Genomic DNA, 12,004 nt, shown 5'->3' with positions numbered 1-12,004 from the left:
CCCTCGACATTTAGAATCAGCGTGCTTTTAGAGTGTTTGGCTGCGATACATTTCCACGTGATAAGCCATTACGTTGAGCTATTATTTGTGGCCACGTTTTGAATCGACGTCACGCGTTCAGAGTATTTGGCTGCTTACGTACTCTCACTTGATACAGCTGTCGCGCTGTGACGGTTCCACCTGAAGACGGAAGCTTGTGTTGCCTCCGAAACGTCGTGATTTTTAAATCCTTTATATTAAGTTCGCTTGCTTGCGTGCTTACGACCGTGCAAATCTTTCGGTCGTTTTTTAACCCACTTCCCGTGATCCAATCGAGCTGACATTTTCCACACAGACTCGTTGTGCGTGACAATAAATTTTCGTGAAAATTTTTTTCCAAAATTTTACACCGTTTAGGGAAAAAAAATTACATATTTAATTACCAATTGCTTAATGCTGGCAATCATCTGACCCATAGGTGGCAGCCATCTCAAGCCAGAGGACGAGAGGACTCTAGCCGCCACGCATATAAAGGATTTATAGTGAAAAACTGTTTTTACGGGTTATTTTTTTATTTTATTAATTTTTATTTACCTACGTGACTATTTTTTATTAATTTCATTTTTTACATATGTGACTTTACCGAAAGCACTAATAGTATGAATCCTTGCAGTCACGAAAGCTTCAAATCTAGAACTACGTGACTTTACCGAAAAAACCTAAGAATATGAATCCTTGCAGTCACGAAAGCTTCAAATCTAGAATGCTTACGTACAAGTCCGCGCGATGATGATGATCATGACTAGCCTACTTCGCCGAGCCGTCATATGTGATAGCCGGGGTCGCTTCTGAAAGAGAGCTACGTACCAGCCTTAGCTGCTAAAATAAAAACGTCCTTTGTAGTTTGGTCGACCTCGTACCGACGAAAACTTTCGGGCAGCAACAGCAGCCGCCGCTGGCCCGTGATGAGTTTCAGCGGCTCGCCCGTGGTGGAATTCACCTCCCGTTCACCTGCCATTCACCTGCCATTCACCTCCCAATCACCTCCCATTCACCTCTCATTCACCTCCCATTCACCTCTCCTCCCCCGAGTTCTTATCACGAAACCTTCGCGCTCACTTCCGAGAACCACCAATCCACCCATCCGTTTGCACCCTCGCCGCGTGCTGCTGGTTTTTTTTTCCCTTTTTATTCCTCCTCATTCAGGGGAGGCCTTTTCAGCCTACGCTCGGCAACCACGATACATGGGATGGCGTGGGGGGAGAGAGAAGGTGGGGGTGGCCGTGGTATTATGGATGTGGTGTGCCGGACCGTACGAAGGAGCGCCACTCGCAAACAGCCGGCGTCGCCGCCGCCTCTCTCTTCTCTCGGGTTCGGGAAAGTTTATTGGGAACCGCGAGCGTGGACAACGCGAGGGTGAACACGGACTCACCAGGGTGAACACGGACTCACCAGGGTGAACACGGACTCACCAGGGTGAGCACAGACTCACCAGGGTGAACACAGACTCACCAGGGTGAACACGGACTCACCAGGGTGAACACGGACTCACCAGGGTGAACACGGACTCACCAGGGTGAACACAGACTCACCAGGGTGAACACGGACTCACCAGGGTGAACACAGACTGACCAGGGTGAACACGGACTCACCAGGGTGAGCACAGACTGACCAGGGTGAACACAGGCTGACCAGGCTGAACACGGACTCACCAGGGTGAACACAGACTCACCAGGGTGAACACGGACTCACCAGGGTGAACACGAAGGTTGCTCGCTTGGGCTCAACCCCTGCGGTACGTCAACAACCAACCCGCGTCCGTGCGACCCACGCCAACGGATAAACGACGACAACGACGACGACGACCACGAGGCATTCCTATTTACACGAGCGACGGGCCCCCGACCGAGGCCGCGGGACGACGGCCGCAGGGACCTGCACGCCCGGCCTGATGGGCCCAAGGCGCGGGGCTACACGGGGGTATCTGAGAAGGGGCCTCCACCCAAACCCCGTTTTATTTCTTGCACCGGGGCCCACGCTAGCCGGGCGGATCCGCTCCGCGCCCCCCCCCCCCCCACAACATACCGCCACCACCGTGTTAAACGCTCAATTTCCTTACATCACCGGAGTTGCTTCGAAGAGTTCCAGCGATTCCAGTTACGCTCGAGACGCGCGCGCGAGAGAGAGACGCCCTCCCCCTCCCTTCCCTGCCTCCCCCCTAGCGTGGGACAGAGGCCTCCGAACTCAAAACTCCTTCTCGTGACGACGGCAACGACGGCAACGACGACAACGAACCACCCCCCCCCCGGCACCGCAATTTGAACAGAGAAGAGTGGAGGGACGGGGTAAATAGCAAGGCGGTTGCGGCCGCGGAGATCCGGCACACCCGAGGGATTCGCCGGCACCGCCAGCCCCTCGGGAAGGTGGCGGCGGCGGCGGTGACGGCAGGCCGCCCGTGCAACAATCTCAAATTAAAATGACCCGGGAATCGGCGTCGGTTCCAGCCCCCTCCCCACACCCCGAGCTGCGAACCGGCGGTCGGTGGGGCGCTGCCCAAGGCTCGGGAACCATCCCACATGCCTCCCGTGGCCTGGCGCGTAACCCCCCACACACCGCCGGCAAAGCGAACGCAGCCGGAACTCGTGACCGTTCACACGGCCCCCCCGTCACCCGCGCCGCGTCGGTCAACGGGTCTCGTTCGACCGTAACTGTGCGGGTTGGTGAGGGGTGGGTGAGGGGTGGGTGCCCCCCACCTCACGCCCGGTTCATATAGTCGCTCGCCACCGATGCCTGCGGGTATCAACCAGTGCGGAGCGCCAACCGATGCGCCACCGGCTCTCCCCCACAACTGCAAAAATGGAATATTATAATCAAGCCGTTCAAAAGCGACCGAGCGCGACGCGGTAACGACGACGACGACGACGCGTAGTAAGACATGCAAGTAAGCACAGCCCCTGCCAGCATGGCCTGCACGTGAACAGAACGGCGACCGCAATGGTACGTCATATCAGCCGCACCGTCAAGGTCGCAGCGACCGCACCAGTAAATCACGAGCAGCGAACAGGGTAGGAATAGAACTGCTTATAAGATCCGTCTCAACCAATCAGGGCACGACTGTTGTCGTGCATTTGCACCACGGGCCAATCACACGCGGTATAATTTTGGCTTTGCTCCATTTCAACACAAAATTACAATTCCTGTTAAAATTCCCATTTTCGCATCTCCACACTCACACACGGCCGAGTAGCAAACACAACGATCGCCCCCCCCTTCCCGCCTCCCCGTGGAAGCCTGCACGGGCTGTTGGGGCAAGCGCCGTTAGCAAGCACCTACGAAGACCGGCAACGTCTCACGATGGGGTGGTGTGGCCAGCACCATGCCCAGCTGGTAAGAACCGGCTTGGATAATTATCACTGACGTTGGCAGTGGCTGCTGGGAATTGAAACTCAGGCCACCAAGTTCGTAGCGCAGAGCGCAAACCCAAGCCAACGCCACTCCTTACACAGAATTACAGACGCAGACACAGACACACATCAACACGCAGAGACGCGCACACATACATACAATGCACACAGAGGAGCACACACACACAACCCCCCGTGTAGCCTGTAACAGACTGTTGGGGCAAGTGCTGTTAGCGAGCAGCACCTATGAAGGCCGGTGCAGTACATGACGGGGTGGGTGGCCAACACCACGCCCGGCCGCCTTTGTCTCCCCAGTGGCGATGTTTACACAACGCACCAGGTACTCATCTGAGGCTGAGTCGACCTAGGAGACGCCCAGGAGCGGTTCAGATAACCGTCACTGGTGGTGGCCGTGAGCGGGAATCGAACTCGGGATGCTGTGTTCGTAACGCAGGGCGCTAACCGCTGCACTACCGCTCCCCACATACACACAAGAGATGCGCACACACGCATACACGCACACACACATACAAAGACAAAGATCCCCCGTATAGCCTTAACAGACTGTAGGGTCAAGTGCTATTAGCGAGCACCTATGAAGGCCGGAATGGCACACGAGGGGGTGGGTGGCCAGCACCACGCCCGACCGCCTTTGTCTCCCCAGTGACGATGTTTACACACCGCACTAGGTACTCATTTGAGGCTGAGTCGACCTAGGGGAGGCCCTAAACCGGTTCAGATAATCGTCACTGGGTGTTTGCCGTGAGCGGGAATCGAACCCGGGTCGCCAGGTACGTAGCGCAGCGCGCTAACCGCTACACTACCGCTCCCCATACACACTCACACACACACATACACACATACACACACACAACCACACACACGCAGACGCGCACACCTCACACCCCCCATCACACGTTCTGCTGCTGCTGCTGCTGCGGCTGGTCCTGCTGCCGGTCTGCGAGGGAATGCTCGTGCTTCTCCACCTGCACGGTGACCACGTCGCGAGCGCCCTGCGTCGCCGGAGCCCTGCGCTCTTCTTCGCCGGCGCCTCCCGGCAGGGCACCGCCGTCGGCGCTCGTCGGCGGCGCCGGCGCAGCGGGAGGAACGACGCTGTCGGCGCCCGCGGCCCCCCGCCCCTCGCTCCTGTCGAACTCCGACGAGGTGGACATCGTCGACGAAGAGGTGGAGGAGGTCATGGACGACGACGACGGAGAGGCGGAGAGGACGCCGCCCACCGCCTCCGCAGCCCGACCCCGCGGGTCCTCGCGCTCGGAGGGGTCGGCGTCGGCGTCGGCGTCGCCGTGACGACGCCGCCGGTGCCGCCGCCGCCGCCGGCGCTCCTCCTGCCGCTGAGCGGCGGCCGGGGAGGGGGCACCGGGGGCCATGGAGCCGAACGAGGAGCGGCCGGAGCGCAGGAGCGGGGTGCGCTCGCCCTCCCGCGTCTCCTCCCGCCCCGAGTCGGAGGGCGACGAGGGCGACGGCGGGGACGAGTCGCTCGACGGCTCCGAGCCCGAAGAGTCGCTCTCCGGGGTGGCGGCGCCCAGCCGGCGCCGCCGCGAGGGGATCACGCGGCGCTTGCACACGGGGCACGTGCGCTTCGAGCCGGTGAGCCACGGGTCCACGCACTTGCAGTGGTACGCTGCGGGAGACAGCGCGCAGGGGGCGACGGTGTGGATGAGTGGTACGCTGTGGGTGATGGTGTGGATGGGTGGTACGCTGTGGGTGATGGTGTGAGTGTGGGTGATGGTGTGGATGGGTGACGGTGTGGGTGAATGGTACACTGTGGGTGACGGTGTGGGTGAGCGGCATGCTGATGGTGACGGTGTGGATGGGTGGTACGCTGCGGGCGACAGCGCGCGAGGGGCGACGGTGCGGGAGGCTGTGTGGGTGACGGTTCAGGAGAGTGGTACGCTGCGGGTGACGCTGTGGGTGAGTGGTACGCTGTAGGTGAGGGTGAGTGGTACATTGTGCGTGACGGTGAGTGGTACGCCGTGAGGGTGAGTGGTACGCTGTGGGTGACGGTGTGGTTGAGTGGTACGCTGTGGATGACAGTGAGGGTGAGTGGTACGCTGTGGGTGACAGTGAGGGTGAGTGGTACACTGTGGGCGACAGTGAGGGTGAGTGGTACGCTGTGGGTGACAGTGAGGGTGAGTGGTACGCTGTGGGTGACAGTGAGGGTGAGTGGTACACTGTGGGTGACGGTGTGGTTGAGTGGTACATTGTGGGTGACAGTGAGGGTGAGTGGTACGCTGTGTGTGACAGTGAGGGTGAGTGGTACGCTGTGGGTGAGGGTGAGTGGTACGCTGTGGGTGACGCTGTGGTTGAGTGGTATGCTGTGGGTGACGGTGAGGGTGAGTGGTACGCTGTGAGGGTGAGTGGTACGCTGTGGGTGACAGTGAGGGTGAGTGGTATGCTGTGGGTGACGGTGAGTGGTACGCTGTGAGGGTGAGTGGTACGCTGTGGGTGACGCTGTGGTTGAGTGGTATGCTGTGGGTGACGGTGAGGGTGAGTGGTACGCTGTGAGGGTGAGTGGTACGCTGTGGGTGACAGTGAGGGTGAGTGGTACGCTGTGGGTGACGGTGAGTGGTACGCTGTGAGGGTGAGTGGTACGCTGTGGGTGACGCTGTGGTTGAGTGGTATGCTGTGGGTGACGGTGAGGGTGAGTGGTACGCTGTGAGGGTGAGTGGTACGCTGTGGGTGACAGTGAGGGTGAGTGGTACGCCGTGGCGGGCGGGCGGGGGGGGGGTACCGTGCGAGCAAGGCAGCACGCGCAGCTTGTCCCCTTCCAGGTACTCGTCCAGGCAGATGGCGCAAACCTCGTACGCGTCACCTGCACGCGAGACAAAGGTCCCCCCCTCACCGTATAGCCTCTGCGGCAAGTGCCGGCCGCTGCAATGCCCCCGGCTCCTAGCGTGCCAAGCGTGACGAGGCGGCGTCGTGTGGCCGGCACGACGCCCCGGGCCGCCCAGAACCGGTTCAGATATCCGTCGCCGCCGATGTTGGCCGCGAGTTGCACTAACCGCCGAGCCACCGCTCCCCTCGCGCGTGTGTACAAAGACAAAGATCCCCCGTGTAACGGCACCTGCCCCAACAAGACTTGTTGGGGCAAGTGCGGTTAGCGAGCACCTATGAAGGCCGACGGGGCACACGAGAGGGTGGGGTGGGGCCAGCACCGTGCCCGGCCGCCTTTGTCTCCCCGCTGCTCATGTTTACACACCACACCAAGTACTCAATCCTCAGGCTAAGTCTACCTAGGGGAGGGCCAGAAATGGTTCAAATAACCACGGCTGATGTTGGCTGTGGCCTGGAATCGAACTCGGGTAGAAGGGCTTGTTGCGCGAACCACTGCACCACCGCTCCAATCCCCAACACGCAGACGCACACAGACACACGTACACAAGCAATCGGGACACACACGCACATAACATAACCGCCGTTCACCACCAAGTGGCGGTGACGTCACCACGGCGCTTGCGCCAGGCTAGGTGCACTTTGAGACCAGGTGAAGTGTCTAAAGCCCGCTGGCAGGTGGTCACGGAACAGACCCAGGTGCCATGGGTTGACCGACCGAGATGATTGGCCGATGCACCAACAGCGCTCCCCACTGTACCAACTCTTTGTTTTATCTGCCCGGGGCTCTGCTCGTTGTTGTGAGCTGTTGCTAGTGGGCGACTGCCTCCAACTGCCCAGTAGCAGCATCCTTTACAAACACGCGCGCACACACACAGTGGCGCGCGTATGCAAGGCGCACCTTTTTTGAACTTGTGAATGGGCAGCTTCTGCAGCTGTTCCCGGGCCAAACGGTTCCTGCGCGCCCTCCTCCGGTCCCTCATCACCTTCACCACCTGCGGCGAGAGCCCACGGCGTGTTCACAACGCGCACCGTCAACGTCGTCGTCGTCGTCGTCATCGTCGTCATCGTCGTCATCGTCGTCATCGTCGTCATCGTCGTCGTCGTCATCAACATCGTCGTCGTCGACATCGTTGACATCGTCGTCGACATCGTCGTCGTCATCAACATCGTCGTCGTCATCAACATCGTCGTCGTCATCAACATCGTCGTCGTCGTCGACATCGTCGTCGTCGTCGACGTCGTCGTCATCAACATCGTCGTCGTCGTCGACATCGTCGTCGTCATCAACATCGTCGTCGTCATCAACATCGTCGTCGTCGTCGACGTCGTCGTCATCAACATCGTCGTCGTCGTCGACATCGTCGTCGTCATCAACATCGTCGTCGTCGTCGACATCGTCGTCGTCAACATCGTCGTCGTCATCAACATCGTCGTCATCAACATCGTCGTCATCAACATCGTCGTCGTCGTCGACATCGTCGTCGTCATCAACATCGTCGTCGTCGTCGACATCGTCGTCGTCATCAACATCGTCGTCGTCATCAACATCGTCGTCGTCATCAACATCGTCGTCGTCGTCGACATCGTCGTCATCAACATCGTCGTCATCAACATCGTCGTCATCAACATCGTCGTCGTCGACATCGTCGTCATCAACATCGTCGTCGTCGACATCGTCGTCGTCATCAACATCGTCGTCGTCGACATCGTCGTCATCGACATCGTCGTCGTCATCAACATCGTCGTCGTCGACATCGTCGTCATCGACATCGTCGTCATCAACATCGTCGTCATCAACATCGTCGTCGTCGACATCGTCGTCGTCATCAACATCGTCGTCGTCATCGACATCGTCGTCGTCATCGACATCGTCGTCGTCATCGACATCGTCGTCGTCATCGACATCGTCGTCGTCATCAACATCGTCGTCGTCATCGACATCGTCGTCGTCATCAACATCGTCGTCGTCATCGACATCGTCGTCGTCATCGACATCGTCGTCGTCATCGACATCGTCGTCGTCATCAACATCGTCGTCGTCGTCAACATCGTCGTCGTCGTCAACATCGTCGTCGTCATCGACATCGTCGTCGTCATCAACATCGTCGTCGTCATCAACATCGTCGTCGTCATCGACATCGTCGTCGTCATCAACATCGTCGTCGTCGTCAACATCGTCGTCGTCATCGACATCGTCGTCGTCATCGACATCGTCGTCGTCATCAACATCGTCGTCGTCATCAACATCGTCGTCGTCATCGACATCGTCGTCGTCATCGACATCGTCGTCGTCATCGACATCGTCGTCGTCATCAACATCGTCGTCGTCATCGACATCGTCGTCGTCATCGACATCGTCGTCGTCGTCGACATCGTCGTCGTCATCAACATCGTCGTCGTCGTCAACATCGTCGTCGTCGTCAACATCGTCGTCGTCATCAACATCGTCGTCGTCATCAACATCGTCGTCGTCGTCGACGTCGTCGTCATCAACATCGTCGTCATCAACATCGTCGTCGTCGTCGACATCGTCGTCGTCAACGTCGTCGTCGTCGACATCGTCGTCGTCAACGTCGTCGTCGTCGTCGACGTCGTCGTCATCAACATCGTCGTCATCAACATCGTCGTCGTCATCAACATCGTCGTCGTCGTCGACATCGTCGTCGTCATCAACATCGTCGTCGTCATCAACATCGTCGTCGTCATCAACATCGTCGTCGTCATCAACATCGTCGTCGTCATCAACATCGTCGTCGTCGTCAACATCGTCGTCGTCATCAACATCGTCGTCATCATCAACATCGTCGTCGTCGTCAACATCGTCGTCGTCATCAACATCGTCGTCATCATCAACATCGTCGTCGTCGTCAACATCGTCGTCGTCATCAACATCGTCGTCATCATCAACATCGTCGTCGTCATCAACATCGTCGTCATCATCAACATCGTCGTCGTCGTCAACATCGTCGTCGTCATCAACATCGTCGTCGTCGTCAACATCGTCGTCGTCATCAACATCGTCGTCGTCATCGACATCGTCGTCGTCATCGACATCATCGTCGTCGTCAACATCGTCGTCGTCGTCAACATCGTCGTCGTCGTCAACATCGTCGTCGTCATCAACATCGTCGTCGTCGTCAACATCGTCGTCGTCATCAACATCATCGTCGTCGTCAACATCGTCGTCGTCGTCAACATCGTCGTCGTCATCAACATCGTCGTCGTCATCAACATCGTCGTCGTCGTCGACGTCGTCGTCATCAACATCGTCGTCATCAACATCGTCGTCGTCGTCGACATCGTCGTCGTCAACGTCGTCGTCGTCGTCGACGTCGTCGTCATCAACATCGTCGTCATCAACATCGTCGTCGTCATCAACATCGTCGTCGTCGTCGACATCGTCGTCGTCATCAACATCGTCGTCGTCATCAACATCGTCGTCGTCATCACATCGTCGTCGTCGTCAACATCGTCGTCGTCGTCGACATCGTCGTCGTCATCACATCGTCGTCGTCGTCAACATCGTCGTCGTCATCAACATCGTCGTCGTCGTCAACATCGTCGTCGTCATCAACATCGTCGTCGTCGTCGACATCGTCGTCGTCATCAACATCGTCGTCGTCATCAACATCGTCGTCGTCATCAACATCGTCGTCGTCATCAACATCGTCGTCGTCGTCGACATCGTCGTCATCATCAACATCGTCGTCGTCGTCAACATCGTCGTCGTCATCAACATCGTCGTCATCATCAACATCGTCGTCGTCGTCAACATCGTCGTCGTCATCAACATCGTCGTCATCATCAACATCGTCGTCGTCATCAACATCGTCGTCATCATCAACATCGTCGTCGTCGTCAACATCGTCGTCGTCATCAACATCGTCGTCGTCGTCAACATCGTCGTCGTCATCAACATCGTCGTCGTCGTCAACATCGTCGTCGTCATCAACATCGTCGTCATCATCAACATCGTCGTCGTCATCAACATCGTCGTCATCATCAACATCGTCGTCGTCGTCAACATCGTCGTCGTCATCAACATCGTCGTCGTCGTCAACATCGTCGTCGTCATCAACATCGTCGTCGTCATCAACATCGTCGTCGTCATCAACATCGTCGTCGTCATCAACATCGTCGTCGTCATCAACATCGTCGTCGTCATCAACATCGTCGTCGTCGTCAACATCGTCGTCGTCGTCAACATCGTCGTCGTCGTCAACATCGTCGTCGTCATCAACATCGTCGTCGTCGTCAACATCGTCGTCGTCATCAACATCGTCGTCGTCATCAACATCGTCGTCGTCGTCAACATCGTCGTCGTCATCAACATCGTCGTCGTCATCAACATCGTCGTCGTCATCAACATCGTCGTCGTCATCAACATCGTCGTCGTCATCAACATCGTCGTCGTCATCAACATCGTCGTCGTCGTCGACATCGTCGTCGTCGTCAACATCGTCGTCGTCATCAACATCGTCGTCGTCGTCAACATCGTCGTCGTCATCAACATCGTCGTCGTCGTCAACATCGTCGTCGTCGTCAACATCGTCGTCGTCATCAACATCGTCGTCGTCATCAACATCGTCGTCGTCGTCAACATCGTCGTCGTCGTCAACATCGTCGTCGTCATCAACATCGTCGTCGTCGTCAACATCGTCGTCGTCATCAACATCGTCGTCGTCATCAACATCGTCGTCGTCGTCAACATCGTCGTCGTCATCAACATCGTCGTCGTCGTCAACATCGTCGTCGTCATCAACATCGTCGTCGTCATCGACATCGTCGTCGTCATCAACATCGTCGTCGTCGTCGACGTCGTCGTCATCAACATCGTCGTCATCAACATCGTCGTCGTCGTCGACATCGTCGTCGTCAACGTCGTCGTCGTCGTCGACGTCGTCGTCATCAACATCGTCGTCATCAACATCGTCGTCGTCATCAACATCGTCGTCGTCGTCGACATCGTCGTCGTCATCAACATCGTCGTCGTCATCAACATCGTCGTCGTCGTCAACATCGTCGTCGTCATCAACATCGTCGTCGTCATCAACATCGTCGTCGTCATCAACATCGTCGTCGTCGTCGACGTCGTCGTCATCAACATCGTCGTCGTCATCAACATCGTCGTCATCAACATCGTCGTCGTCGTCAACATCGTCGTCGTCATCAACATCGTCGTCGTCATCAACATCGTCGTCATCAACATCGTCGTCGTCGTCGACGTCGTCGTCATCAACATCGTCGTCGTCATCAACATCGTCGTCGTCGTCGACGTCGTCGTCATCAACATCGTCGTCATCAACATCGTCGTCGTCATCAACATCGTCGTCGTCGTCGACATCGTCGTCGTCATCAACATCGTCGTCGTCATCAACATCGTCGTCGTCATCAACATCGTCGTCGTCATCAACATCGTCGTCATCATCAACATCGTCGTCGTCGTCAACATCGTCGTCGTCATCAACATCGTCGTCATCATCAACATCGTCGTCGTCGTCAACATCGTCGTCGTCATCAACATCGTCGTCATCATCAACATCGTCGTCGTCGTCAACATCGTCGTCGTCATCGACATCGTCGTCGTCGTCAACATCGTCGTCGTCATCAACATCATCGTCGTCGTCAACATCGTCGTCGTCGTCAACATCGTCGTCGTCATCAACATCGTCGTCGTCATCAACATCGTCGTCGTCATCAACATCGTCGTCATCATCAACATCGTCGTCGTCGTCAACATCGTCGTCGTCATCAACATCGTCGTC

General features: G+C 57.1%; 1 protein-coding gene across 1 annotated transcript in view; it reads right to left on the bottom strand.

Moving 5' to 3' along the window:
- Positions 1–1,051: 1,051 nt before the first annotated feature.
- The window catches only part of LOC133357505 (E3 ubiquitin-protein ligase RNF13-like), a 30,056-nt gene continuing 19,103 nt past the window's right edge, over positions 1,052–12,004 (bottom strand). Inside the window, exons 8-10 of the mRNA XM_061575469.1 lie at positions 7,138–7,231; positions 6,136–6,216; positions 1,052–5,025 (exon numbers count right to left, since the gene is read on the bottom strand). Coding sequence (XP_061431453.1) covers positions 4,295–5,025; positions 6,136–6,216; positions 7,138–7,231 — 906 coding nt within the window. The 3' untranslated portion in view covers positions 1,052–4,294. The remainder of the gene's footprint in view (positions 5,026–6,135; positions 6,217–7,137; positions 7,232–12,004) is intronic.

The sequence above is a fragment of the Lethenteron reissneri genome, chromosome 58, assembly GCF_015708825.2.
Source record: "Lethenteron reissneri isolate LAM-NWPU_2019-01 chromosome 58, ASM1570882v1, whole genome shotgun sequence".
Taxonomy (NCBI): Eukaryota; Metazoa; Chordata; class Hyperoartia; order Petromyzontiformes; family Petromyzontidae; genus Lethenteron; species Lethenteron reissneri.
The sequence above is the reverse complement of the archived record's forward strand: the minus strand, read 5'-3'. Positions and strand labels throughout refer to the sequence as shown.